At 43.2% G+C, this 14739-nt stretch overlaps 1 protein-coding gene across 1 annotated transcript in view; it reads right to left on the bottom strand.

Moving 5' to 3' along the window:
* Positions 1-14502, bottom strand: part of MAP3K1 (mitogen-activated protein kinase kinase kinase 1) — a gene marked incomplete at its 3' end in the record, with an annotated part of 63266 nt that extends 48764 nt beyond the window's left edge. The window contains exon 1 of the mRNA XM_084233259.1: positions 13654-14502. Within this exon, the coding sequence (XP_084089385.1) occupies positions 13654-14138 (485 nt within the window). The 5' untranslated portion in view covers positions 14139-14502. The remainder of the gene's footprint in view (positions 1-13653) is intronic.
* Between the last annotated feature and the right edge of the window lie 237 nt (positions 14503-14739).

Below are 14739 nucleotides of genomic sequence, written 5' to 3'. Positions count from 1 at the left end.
TCCATAATCATTCTCAGGACCAGAGTGGATGGAATTAATTTTACATGAGAACATGTCCCAGTCTGTGAACCTCTGAAACTATGGGGAGTTTTGGGAAGTACAAGAGCCACAGCTTCCAGACCTGTGGGGCTCAGACTATCTTGTACCAGCTCTGATGTATCTCCTTTGCGCCTCCTGACCCACTTCCTGGCATACTGTGGTTACCTGTCCAAGCACAAAGGCTTTTCATTTTGTCCTAAGCATGGAGATGGAGGATTGGCCTGTGGGAGCAATATGGAAGCAGAGAGCTCTATAACATTCTCTGGTCAGGCATCTTTGTCCCCAGCTTTGTTCCTGAGACCCAGGCACACCCTGCCCTCCCAGACAAAGCACCTGAACTACACTTGCAGTTCTCCACATCAGTACAAGACTTCAAGCTTCTGGGCCTGTGTGTTTGCTCCACATCTACCTTCAGGCCACAAAAGGTAGACGTCACACCTACCTTCAGGCCACAAAAACTCCCTGGAAGTCCTTTCCACTTGTATAATTTCTCAGAACCTGGTGCAGGATCCTCTCCTTTCCCAAGAAGCCCTCCAGACATTACCCCACTTGCCCTCCCTGCAGGCTGAGGCCAGCACCAGACTAGTCATCAGGTAGACTGTTAGCTTATAAAACTCCTTCACAGGCTTCCTCCCTGGTGGGTCCTCAGAACTGTGGTGCCCACCTGACAGCAGTCACTCAAGAATGTTGTCTTTTTTTCCCTAAGAGTGTTCTTAAAGGCATGGACATTGCCTGTGTTGGGAGTAATGATGCCTTGACACCTGGCCTGTTTACTGCATTGCCCTTTGTTTCTTGGGAAAGAGAAATCACAGACCAGACAAAAGATAATTTGAAATGACCCTACATCTGATGTGCTCACTACCGACTCTGAGCAGCTGATTCACAAACCTTCTGACGTATGCACGCAGGCCAGCATCAGCTCTGTGCTCACAGCATTTGAGCGTATTTGTTCTCTGACTTGAGATTGGTCTTGGATCATTATCTGTGATAGCAATACATCACTCGGCAACACGTTTTCCTTAAACAGCATCTCTAAAATTTTTAACACAAATTAACAGGAATATCTAATTCATTATATAACATTTTTTTTGGTAAACACTATCGTTCGTAAGACAGGACTGCATATGAGATGCCAAGGAAAAACTGATAAGGTTTAAAAGGAGCAAATTTAACTCAGATGCTAAGAAACTTAAAGCAAGGAGTTTAGCAGAATTTATAGGACAATATATGATCTCTGCAGAACAGCACCATTTATATTTAGTAGAATACCAATAATTTTTCATTGCAAAGGGAATAAAAATTTATTTTAAAAATCTCTCACAATGGGGGCAAAATGAGTGTTCCACGTAGATGAACTGGAACTCAGCATGTTGAGAATAAAGGAGATCTAGGGGAGCAAAAATATGAACATGACATCAAATGACAGGAGCAGGGTACTAGAAGGACGAGCAGGGATTTCTAAAAGAGGGGACTGGGAGAGGGGCAGAGTTGGTCATCAGGGACTTCTGAGCTCACTAACGAGTCTGGATTTTATTCTGTGAATGAGGAGAGTGCAGAAGTGTCAAGATCAGACCTGCAGTGCTGAAACCTCTCCCTAACTGCAGTACAGATAAAAGACGCATCCAAAAGCAGGAGGATGGTTAGAAAGGAGACTCTGCAAGAATTGGGATGAGGTGACAGTGGCCTGACCCTGGGTTAGCAGCTGTGGGGGTGGATTCCAAGGCTAGCAGAGAACAGGCAACAATAGAACTGGTTACTGATTGGACGCTGAGGGTGAAAAAGCCAGAGGAATAAGAGCACATCAATTAGGGAGATGGTGGCAGGGATTACAGGGATAACCGAGGGGGAGGAAGAAGAGGCTGGGGAGGACCAGGATTCAGTTTGGACACGTGGCGGCTATAGTGCCTGGTAAAACTTCTTCCTGGAAAAACAACCTTAGAGGTAGTTGGATGCAGGTTTCTCACTGAAGCAAGACATTTTAGGCACCAAAACATCGACAAGACAACTCAACAAAAATAAAGCTAATAATCTGATATCCTTTTTTCTCTAGTCAATGACTTTCTTTCAGTTTTTGTACAAACCTTGAAATGTGCTTATTTAGGAATTTATACTCAGTGCAAGACAAAGATCTGAAATAAAGTCATGTATTTGAGAGCTTCCAAATATCTGTAAACTTGTATAAGATAAAAAGGACACTTAATAAACAGTGCTGGGGCATCTAGACAGACATTTTGGGGGGCGGGGGCTGGGAGGGCAGGGGAGAAAGACAGAGCTATATGTCATCCATTAAGCTTTGGATAAGAGATTAAAGTATTTTCTTAAAATACTTTAAATGCTGTAAGAATGCTAGTAGAAAACACCGTTAACTTTTATAATTTTGCAGTAGAAAATAACAGTAGCTATTACTATGTACCATGAATTGTTTTTAAAAAATTATATGAACATATTTAGTCCTTGTAACAACTCTGAAGCAGTTATCTTCATTTTATAGTAGAGAAAATCAAAGTGCAAAAAAAATTAATTATCTTCCCAGCTATACTACTTGGTAGTAAATGAAACTGGTGAAAGCCCAGGTGTCTCATCTCCCAGCACTACACAGCACTGCCTCTCTGGAGGGCTATTTTCTAAAACCTAGACACAGGAATGATAAAAGAATTGATTTGAAAAAATATTTAAAGCTTCTCTATAAAAACCCACTATGATTGAAATTCAGAAGTCATAACACAAAGCAGAGGAAAACAATTACAATAAATATCAAAAGTAATATTCTAATATATAGAGAATGCTTACAAATAAAATAAAATGGATAATTCTATGTGTAAGAAGAAATACACAAATTGTCAATAAATATGACAGAAATTGTCAATAAATATGACAGAGTATACAATGATGCTAAAAAGGTAAGAAGTGCCATTTAAAATAAGAAACAATCTTTTAACCACTGAATTGACAAAAAGGAAAAACTGATAGTATTCAATGATGGCAAGCATGTGGAGCAATAGGTACTGTCACATAGTGCGAGGTAAATTAAGCACAACGACTTCACAGGGCAGTTTGAATATAAGATCATTTTCTAATATGCATGTCCTTTGACTCAGCAATTATATTACTGTATAATTGCTAAACAGAACTAAGGGGATAACTCAGAAAAATTATATAAAATGGTAGTCAATGATGCTTAATTAACAACCAAAAAGCAAACGATATAAATGCCTAAACATGAGAAACTGATTAATTATTGAGACATCCACAGAATGGAATTCTATGTTGTCAGTAAAAAGGTAACTCCATGTTCATCCAAATAACTAACAAAATAGTTTAATTATACAGTAGACATAGTATAGTCCTTTTTGTTAAATGATATACATTTAAAAAATAAATTGGGGCCTCCCTGGTGGCGCAGGCAGTTGAGCGCCTCACTGTGAAGCTGTCTGCAGCCCCTGCAGCGCGGGTTCGATCCCGGCCGGCCAGCCAGCGAGGGTCCCATGTGGCGCAACAGACCTCTCCTGTCTCTCCTGCTGCTCCCCTCAGCAGTGGATTTTGTCAGTCTGCCTGTTCTGTTCCCCACACTGTCTCTGGTGAATCCTCTTACCCTCCCTCGCATCTGGCCTTTACTCCGGTTCTTGTATAAATAAATAAATCTTTAAATAAATAAATAAATAATAAATTGTTCCATTGTTTTCAAAAGGACTGTCCAATCACTCCATTAATGAAATTTAATTCTACAAATTCTGAATCCCAGAAACATCAAAAGTATAAAACATCAAAAACAACAAAACATCAAAAGTAAGTATGGAGTTGCTGGTATACCAGAATAATTGAGATATATTTTCAAAATTCAAAATGAATTCATATTATAATACCAAAACTCTTTCAGGAACATTAATATCTACATTAATCTGTCACATCTTTTTAAAAATCTAAGGTTCAATGAAAATAATTTATTACACACAAAAATTTAAGAATATCAACAGAGAGCCTCCCCGGTGTCACAACGGGTTGAGCACTGTGCTGTGAAGCTGTCTGCAGCACCAGTTTGATTCCCGGCCAGCCAGGGAGATACCCACATGGTGCCACAGACCTCTCCTGCCTCGCCTGCTGCAGTGGATAGGGAGTTCTTGAAAACTACATAAAATTGCATGCTGCTTACTAGAAAAGGGATGCTGAGGGGAGCACCTTCAGCAGTGTTTTCGGTCCGTCTGCCTGTTCTGCTCCCCACTCTTCCTCTGGTGAATTCTCTCACCTTCCCGCACCTCTGGCCTGTACCTCAGCTCTTGCATAAATAAATAAATCTTTTAAAATAAAAAAAAAGAATATCAGCAGAAATTCAGAAAAAAATTAAGATGCAGCCAATTAATTATTTTGAAGGAAAAAAAATAAGAAGATAACGTCTGTTTCAAAATACTTACCTTAGTGCATATGGAGATTAAGACTGCTTTAGCAAAGTACCCATCTCATTAAACCAACAACTTTGTAGTAATTAAATAACTTCATTAATGTTACGAAGCTAAAGCTTACTGCCTGACTCTTCATAGGAGAAAGGTCAGTTGGTAGTGGTGGTAACTAATTATCAAGTATCTTAAAGAAACTGCAAGGTATAAAATGACTCAGGTCAACAAATAAAGCAAGACCGTAAGACATTTCTAGTAAGCAGCATGCAATTTTATGTAGTTTTGAAGAACTCCCTATCCACTCAGTATCATCAAGGCTGGAGGACTCTGAGTTATCTTAGAAGTTTACCCCTTTAAGGATCAAACTACTTTAAATAATTATCTTGGATGGAAATCTTCCTTACTATATAAGCTTTCTAATTTTAGTCTACTGAGTAGGAACACCACTTCTGTGAGCCATGGTTGTGTTTATATATATATATATACACACATACACACCACACACACACATATCATATATATGTATACACACAATCTTGAACACACCATTTCACAAATAAGGAAACTAATGTCTAAAAATCAATGTAGGGGAAACCATTAACAGCCAAAACTTAAGAGACTGCTCTTAAAAAGTTTATGCATGTTCTATTCTCATTAATTATCACTTTCCAGTGTTAACTGAAACACTACTCCAATTTTCCAAGAGAAATTTAAAAAATAAAGGGGCATTATATAAAAAATAAAATAAAAAATAAAAAGCAATGTTTCTATTTTGCTGTGATTTAATAAATTGGACATCTTAGAGGCTGTTCAGGTGTGTGGAACTGAATGTTCCAACACCAGGTGGCCCCCAATTGCAAGTTTTCAAGGCTTCTCTCTCCCTGCCCTCAGGTTTCTGCTAAACTCCTCTCTTCACAGGACCTGCCTCTTGTTCACACGCTAGTCCTTTAAATTGCTGCATGTTAGGGAAAACAAATGGACAAGACAGCAAGTACAGTATCTTAAACAAGTGTCAGAGAGTTCTGAATGAAAGCCCTTGGAAGTCTTCTAAGTGTAAAATCAGAGAACTTCAAAGTATAGATTTAGTTACAAGCCCTTTGGCAGTGAAAGTTTTTTCTCTTTACTTCTTAGAGCTAAACCACGTTTTAGATAAGGGAGGCTAGGCTGCAGGATTTAGTTACCACTAGTAGACTTTAAAACGTTTTCTGTTATGTGGGTTCTTGGCTTCTGAAATCTTAAATAGAACCTATCTAGCAAAGCTTTTCTTTAATGCAAATGTGAACTATTTATTCCAGACTGAGTTATTATTAATAACAAATTAACAAATTATGGATGAAGTAGAGTTATTGGGACAAAAATCCTAAGCTTAAATTCTGAGAACTTGAAAAAAGAACAATTATATTAATACAGACATCTTTGAGTATATTCATAATAATATATTAGGACATGAATCCTAAAAACTGGTATCTTAAGTTTAATTTCCCAGAGAACTTAAAAAAAAAAACCCGGGCCACCCTGGTGGCACAAGAGGTTAAGACACAACCTATGAAACTATCTGCAGCCACTGTAGCACGAGTTCGATCCCCGGCCAGGGAGATACCTACACTGCGACGCAGACCTCTCCTGACTTGCTCACTGCTCCCCACAGCAGTATATTTCAGTCGATCTGCCTATTCTGTTCCCCATTCTGTCTCTGATGAATTCTCTCACCTGCCACACCTCTGGCCTGTACCTCAGTTCTTGTGTGCATAAATAAATAAATCTTTAAAAAAATTTAAAAAAGGAATCCTATTAGTGCCTAAAACATCTTTATTTATTCATACACCCATATATTTAGTATATATTCTCTCACATTCTCAGCTCCCTAGTATGTGCATAAGAATTACATAAAGACAGCAAACTCTTTTTACCTATAGTAGATTATCAAGCAGTACAGCAATTTCCTCTATAGAGCATTAAATTATCCTACTTTATATTCAACTATTCTACTACGTCATCTACACACTTGGTGTTTAATAGCCTAGATACCTCCCAATGACTATATCACAAACTGATAACTGAGAAACACCAACTGTCTAGACTTCTGACCTTTAACTTCATCTCAGGAAGGTCCTATACCACTTCTGACCAAAGGGGAAGAAAAGATGATTAAACTTGCTGTGACATTATTACCCTCAGCGATTTAGTCAACAATTTGCTAAGTGCTGGGTCTCTCCCTAACCAGCCAAAGGCTCAGCCCACTTAGATCTTAAGGTCTTCTAAGGAAAGCAGCCTCTCAACAAATGAGGTGGTAAATGTAAAATAACAACACTGACAATAGGGACACTGTGGTAGGAAGCCAGTCTGGGCAATCAAGAAAGGAGCTTCTATGAGGAAACATCAATAAGGTAAAATCTGAACAATGAGGAACTGGCTGGAGGCCTGGAGAAAGTATTCCAGGAAGAGGGGGGTGTGCCATGCAGGAGTTGGTGTACTGAAATTGAAGAAATGAAAAAAGGCAATTTTACAGAAAACAGGGGTGAGTCTGATCTGAGATAAGCCTGGCGAGACAGGCAGAGTCCAGACCAGGTAAAGACTCAGCATGGCATGTTATGGAGTCTATGGTGTTTAACTAAAAGGAAAACGCTTGAGGATTTTTAAATTTCATTTCATTTATTTTTCTGGCAGGAAGTTATGATCAGATTTACATTTTGAAATGATCACTCTGGCCACATAATATAGAGAATAAATTGGAAGGTGGTAAGTAGGTTATAGGAAGCAAGTTTGGGGAGTAGTATATTAGTCCACATGAGATCACAGAAGCCTGAGCCAGGGATATGATAAAAGGCCAAATTGCCAGCCTCTGATGATGGACTGAATACAAGGAGGTGAGGGTGAAGATGTCAAGGATAACCTCTAGGTCCTGGTACTGTCATTTTAAGACCAGGGAACAAGTTAGTAAGAGGAAGTATAGGGGAAATTGTGAATATGGTTTTAGGCATCCGGGTATAGATGTGCCATATCGACAACTAGATATAGGTCTGGTGCTTAGGAGAGGTCAGGGCTAGGAAAAGAAACCTGCCACCATTTGTGACTCCCAACAGTTGATCTTGGAGCATTAATGATACTGGGACCAGGCTGGATGAGACAGAATGATAGACGCCCTAGGACCACTCTGAGGACTGTCTAACATTAATGTTCAAAAGGACAGTGATGGGATATCAAGAAAAAATTATCAAGGTTAAGAAAATCGGGGGGTGGGGTTAACCATTAGCCCAAATAACTGGGTACTTTCAAATACCAGAACTCAATTTTCTCAGTACTTGAAAGTTGAATCACGGCTTCAATTACTTTGTAAATACACTTAGTTATAAAAGCGAACTAATTATTATCAGTTTTACATTATAGGAAATGGGTCAATATTAGCAATCACTACTTGTTAAACACCAACTAATGCTAAAATACCAATGTACACAATCTTACAAGAAATCATGCCATCAAAACTTGTCTTAAGCTAAATCATGATTAAAATCACTTCAGGTAAATTAGTCCAATCTTCCAACATATTCACTTAAAAATAACCACTTTAGGAAAATTAGTTCATCCTAACATTCATGGACTCTGAATATTTATGGGTATCAGACACTAGTTAAGATGCTATAAAGAATGAGACAGATTTCTTGCCTGCTAACAACTGCTATTTAGTATTCAGAATGCTGTAAGACCAGTTTGAAGATTACTTGATTATCAGTTAAGTGATGGCTTAGGCAATAAAGAAAAGCAATGATCATATTTATTTGTAAAGGGTAAAGCCTCTGCCCACTCTCCTCACTCCACACAGAGCATCACTGTTATGCTTACATGTGATACTTAGTTAACTTACTAACTAGCGTACTGCATAAGCTCCAGGGACTTTTTCCAGTCTTCAAGAGCTCTGATGGGTTCATTGAACAATTCCCAGATGTCAGACTGTACTTTCAGAAATACATGCTTGCTGGGTTTAAGAACTTAACAGTTCCCGGACTCTATAACATCTCAATCTATTCCCCAAACTAGCCAGACTGGTATTCCAAAGACTCAGTCACTAACAATACAGAGCTCCCTTCCATACCAAGCATACCTAAACCCAGTGTGATGTGCCATAGAGTAAATGAAGACCCAGATATCTTCCCGATTATCTTACACCCTAGAGCATATTTTACATTTCCTTATGTTGTTTTTGTTTGTTTTTAACTAGCAGAGTTGCTGTTACTAAAAATAAAAATTGAATTTAAAACCAGAACTGGCAGATACTGAATTTCTTGCTCCCCATTTCCCCATTTTAATTTTCTCTTGCAAGAAAAAAAATCATGCCTAAACTTGCAGTGCTGCATATACTTCTTGTAAGTGTGTAGGCAAACAGGATCAAGAATCTGTATCAAGATTCTTTTTCCATTACTGTGGAAATGGAAAAGCTACAGTATATATCTGTCCTAAGAAAAGGGTAAAAGAGCAAATGAAAAGAGCAAAAATTATCAGACCAATGCACAGGCACAAGCTGAACAAAGCGATCAACCTTACCTACTAACCTGGCTGGCTAATTCTCAGAAAACTAGGGAGGTACCTTGAGAGTCACTACAGAAATAGGACTGGAAAGTTGTTGATAAGATTCAGAGACTAATTTTAATCTGGGTGTCTGGGTGACCCCTCTGTATAACCATCTCACTTACAGCACTTACAAGGTATTGTGAACAATGTTCATATGAGGCTGTGTATTGAGGATCATTATCTTCACCACTTAAACCATCACCTTGTAGAGGTTCTTAAATGTTCGATGTATGAAATCTAAAACAATAACAAAGGGGGTAGGACCCAGCAATACTGGAATAGTTTCACCACCTGTGTCATTATTCAGATGAACGAGTCATGTTAATTCCAGGTTATTTCCTTTCATTTATAACTTAATATATCACATATCAATAAATCAAAGAAACAATACTATTTATTTTCTTTGCCTAGGATGATAAGGTGATCTTAGTACAGTTTACTTGTATGACATGTAAGAGGCAGGTTACATAAAGCTATGCATTATATATATGCATGTATATCAGAAGACAGATTTATTGGCACTCAGTAGAGACCTACTGTTTATTACGACTCCTACAGAACAACTGTCCTCTTAAAAATCATCAATTTGATTATTATTTTGAAAAAGAAAAGGCAGTCAGCATAAAGTGATAAAAAGAAATGAATGTAGAGCCAGACCATCTTGGATTTGAATCCTACTTCTGTCTTCTACTTGTGTGATGATGGGGCTTTAGCATCTCAGATGAGTTTCTGCCTCTCCAAAACACAATTTACAATGCCTTACAAGGTTATAGTGACAACAAATGAGATAATATATATAACATCTGACAACAGACGGCAAGGAAGTGATTATAGAAAAGGCATCTAAGCATTTACATACACCTAAAATTCTCTCATTTCATGCAATAAGAGCACCTGACTGATTTCACTGCTTTACAATGAGTCATTTACTTTAATTCTGTTCTTATTTTTTTCTTATGTTTAAAAATGTTCTTAAATGACTTAAAATCAACTTGGGTTTATTCCTAATACTGCACCTTTCCTCATATTAATCTACCCATTTACATTTCAAAGCAGCTCTTTTTTTATGGTATAAAAAAGAGGACTGAGGAACACAACCAAGTCTAAGGAGCATACGTGGTATATCTGGTGTAAGTAAAGCATTCCAAGGTTAGAGATGCAGCTCTAATGCAGCCTCTGGAGACTACTGCTTTTCCATGCCACATTTTTCTATCGCCTTCTTCACAGAGAAATATCCCTTGACCCAAGAAAATGGGATACAAATGCAAAAGCCATGCTTTCTAACTTAGAGCACTTCTGAATGATCCTATTTTTTCAACGCCCAGTATATTTCCTCAAGGGAATCCATTCCCATTAGCTGCCTTGCCACCCATCCTCTCTCCCTTTGGAATGCTCACAGCCGGTGTTCAAGGACTGATCAGCAGACAGCATAGGCAAGCTGGTTCTTTTTTCTGCTACTGAAAGCAAAGACCACTCCTTTCTTTCCATATTTTGAAACCTCCAAGTCTACAAGTCAATGATCATTTCTAAACCATGCAACATATTATGCTTGATGCGTACAGAAGACAGGAAAGAATATCAATGAACAGAATTACTTCCTGGTTGGATTTTTTTTTAATCTAACAAAATGGAGTTATTATAGTGCATTGAAAATCATATATTAAGGAATGTTGGTTAGCCAGTCACCCTTGCCAAAATCAGATATGAAAGGAAAACAAAAGCTGGCAACAATTCTGGCTCTGATATTTCACTTTCAAAATTATATTTAATAAGGTTAATCTTTGAAGAATGCATTAATTTTCTTACCCAATTTAAAATAGAGCTTGGAGACAATTCATAACTACAAAACTTACAAATTAATGTATGGCCAACTTATATAATTACCTCTATTGTTTTGCAAAATCACCAACTTCATTTGTGAAAAAATTTACTGACAGGTGATGTTTCCATACCTCCTCTACCAAAATGTCACTACATTTTATTTTTAACCTAACAGCTTCTAAAAGGAAGTGAAAGCCGTGGGCTATATGAAGATATAAAAGCAGCCTATGAAATAGCTTTAGCTTTAAACAAAAACGAACATTAACAAGTACAGCATATCTTGTTCTTTCATGGGGCCAGCAAATTGATAGTTAGGTTTTTTTGTTACAAAAATAGGATGGAGTAATTATATCTACCAAACTCACAATAGCCTGTTCAATGGAGAGTAACACTGTAATTTTTCTTCAAAGACAGTAAATAGGAAGAAAAAGCCCCTAATTCTGTATTATAAGGAAAAATTCCAAACCCTTGGGCGCCACTTACAGGCATAAAACTTTCACTGATTTCAGTTATTACCCCAAGAAGAGGGACAGACTTCAAATCTTCTGTTTTTAATAAGTATTATTTATATTTCACTTTATGTTACATTTTATATTTATACTTCACAAACATTTTCTACTATTACAATTTCAACATCTAAGGATCAAAGATTGAGGGAAATTCTGAAATAAAAAATGATACAATTATCTTTAAAAAATACAATAGGTCTTTAGACAGGGGGTTCTTTAGACCAATACTACTACTGAAACACAAACATATTTCAAAATCTCAATGTTTGATTTTTCTCCTTAAAGTATGAATGTAATTATTGTCAAAAAAGGTAAACTGAAATTTTACTGAATGGCTATTAGAGTTCATACCGACAGATTCAAATAAATTTCAACCCCACTGACCAAAAAATGGAGGAAAAAAGTCACTGTAGTTCAACATTTTCCTACAAAAGGAATCCTTAGATATGACATTTGGGTGAAGAAACAGCATTCTGGCTAATGAAATGCATTAAAAAATTGATGAGGCTGAGCAACACATTATTTCATATACTGTGCAATTATAATCCAACCCTTAAACAGGGGGTGAGGGAAGACACGTAGGTTACAAAATGAAAACATTAAGCATGGATTACTCAATCCCTGAATTCTATCTGCCTCCCCTTGAGTCTTATTTTGTGAGACAACCCTGACTTTCTCTACACTGTTTTTACAGTGGTTGTTCTGTTACTATATGCATAGATAGCTCATTAAGACGTCTAGAATGCTAAATTACTTATTATATCCTAAAAGCTGGTCTCACTGAGAATATACAAGATTAATTTCTCAAGTTTGGAGGCTAATATTTTAATCTGGATCTCACTTGTGTAACAACTTCAAAGAATTATTCTAGTTAAGTGGTAATACAATCTGCAAAGAAGCAATTAAATGTAGAGGAGGCTATCTCCTTTCCTCCCAATATTACCATGCTACAGTGCTGACCATATTTTTTTTTAGTGTTTTTTTTCTTGGGGGGGGGGGAACTTCCAAAGTAATAAACGAAGTGCAGCTTTAACCAAATAATCAAGTTTTTAAAATATCATTTAAAATAACAACAAACCCAAGGATTCCTACTGTCCAATTCGTCTCACAAGGGAAACGAACATAAAGACCCAGTCCATAAAATACTCAGAATAAAGGTCAGTGAACTCTGCAGGGCAACGTATGACTCTCCCAGAAACATTTCCATAAACTCAAAATAGCCATTAAGATAGTGCTTTGCATGCACTAGCCCGAGTTTTAAAACCAGGATTACCGTTGTCACACTTAAAAGAATTTCCTTTTCCAGAAAAAATTCCCAGTTGCCAAAAAAAAAAAAAAAAAAAGAGGCCAAGAAGCGCCGGCCCGAGTTACCTTCCACGAGCGGTAACTGCACAGGCACCACAGATGATCCGAGCTTCGAGCCCCCCGCAGTGGCCCCCGGAATGCGGCCGTGGACAGGCCGCGCGTTCCACCGCGCCGAAGGCGCACGGGCGCCGCGATCCCCAACCACGCCGGAGGGGGTTCGGGGGAGCAGCCACCGCCGCTTAGAAACTGAATGGCTAACACATCCGGCGCCGGCTCTCACACTACTCCGCCAAAAGCAACTTCAAAGGCCAAATTCAAACTCCCCACAGAAGTCACTCAAGTTTTAGCGGCGCAGCCTGCACTCCCCAGAGCCCTCGCAGCCCCCGGAGGGGCGCGTTTGGGCGCACCCCATTCCCGGGCTGCAGGCCCGCGGGAGAGCGCAGCCCGCCCGCCCCGTCTTGACAGCGAGACGGACACGTCGGCCGAGCCCGGTACCTGCAGGAGGCTGCGCTGTCACGGCCGCGGGGACCCGGCAGGAGCCTCCTGCGCCCCGCGGAGCCCCATCAGCCTCGGGCTGGGGATTCCCACCCACCCCGCCCATTTTTGGACCCCCAGCTTCTTGCAAGTAAACTCTGGCCTCGCCTTCCGGGGACGCCGCCCCTGGGGTGTCGCGAGCCCCCCTACTCGGCACCGCCAGGCGCTGAGCCCCGCTCCTCGCGGACCCCACAAAGCCAGCCGCGACCTCCCCACCTCTGCGCCCGGTCCCCGCAGCCGCCGGCGCGCCTGTCACATGTCTGCAAACAATAACAAACTCCCGGTGCGTCCGCGCCCCGGCCCCCGTCCCGCCCCCCAGAAGTAGTCTGGGGCGCCGCGGGGGCGCAGGGGGTGCCCGCGGGCGCGGGGCTCGGCCAGCCGCCCGCAGCCTCCCGCGCCCAGCCCCGCGCCGCCCCGCGCGCAGCCCCGCTCCATTCATTGCGCCGCCCGCCGCCCCGAGCCCCGCGCGCCCGCGCCGCGCCGCTCACCCGGCAGGGACGGCCGCAGGAGGAGGCTCGGCGCCGGGCGTCCGCTTCTCCCCGGGCTCGGGCCCCGCGGGGCTCGGGGCGCCGCTGTCCGGCGCCGCCGCGGGCTCGGCAGGGCGGGCGCGGCGACCCGCGGCTCCGGGCGGCGGCGGCCCCGCGCCCGGCTGGGAGCCGCTCCCGCCCGCCGCCGCGTCCGCGGGCTCCGGCGACGGGGACGGGGACCGGGAGGAGCGCGGCGGCGAGGCGGCGAGGAAGAGCGGCGGCTCCGGCAGCTGGTCCAGCTCCACGCTCCGCACTTTGCGCAGCTGCCGCCGCCGCCAGTCAGCCCGCTCGCGGCCCCCGCCGCCCGCCTCCCGCAGCAGCCCCGCGGCCGCCGCGGGCGCGCTGCCCGCCTGGAGGGCCCCTCCGCCGCCGCCCGCTTCGGGGATCGCCGCCCCGGCGCCCGGGAATCCCGACGACGAGGCGCGATTCCCCGCCGCCGCCGCCATTTTCTCTCGCGGGCTACATTGGCTCGGCCCCTGCGCGGAGGGAGGGGGCGGGGAGAGCGCAGGGGGCGGGCGGACGGGCGGGCGGACGGGCGGGCGCTGCGCCGCCAGCGTAGGGCCGCCTGCGCCGCCTGCGTGAGCGCGGCCCGCCGGGCGCCTGGCCCGCACCGGCAGGCGGGGGCGCCGGCTCGGCCGGGCCCGGCCGGCGACGGCAGGTGGAGGCGCGCGCGGGGGGCCGCGCGCGGGCGAGGCGCGCGGGCCGTGGCCGCCGCAGGGGCGTCTGCGCGCTGCGCCCCCCGCGCCGCCAGGTAGTGCCGGGCCGCACCGGCGAGAGGAGGAGCCTGGCGGCCGCCGCGCGCCGCTTCCTCCCCGCCACAGCCGCGGCCCGGAGCGCCGAGGAGCCGCGGCTCCCACCGCCGTGCGCGCTGCGGGGGCGCGGGCCGGGGCGCCCCAGTCTGTCATCCGCCCCGCTCCTTCCACGGGGCGTCGGGGCGCGGGCCCCCCACCCCACCCCCGCCCGGCGCGGACGTGCAGGTGGCGCCCTGGGCGGTCGCCTGCTGCGGAGCAGGAGAAGCCCCAGCTCCGCAGACGCGCTGCCGCGCAC

This window comes from Talpa europaea (assembly GCF_964194135.1).
Source record: "Talpa europaea genome assembly, chromosome: 5".
Taxonomy (NCBI): Eukaryota; Metazoa; Chordata; class Mammalia; order Eulipotyphla; family Talpidae; genus Talpa; species Talpa europaea.
This window is presented reverse-complemented; position numbering and strand designations above follow the sequence as displayed.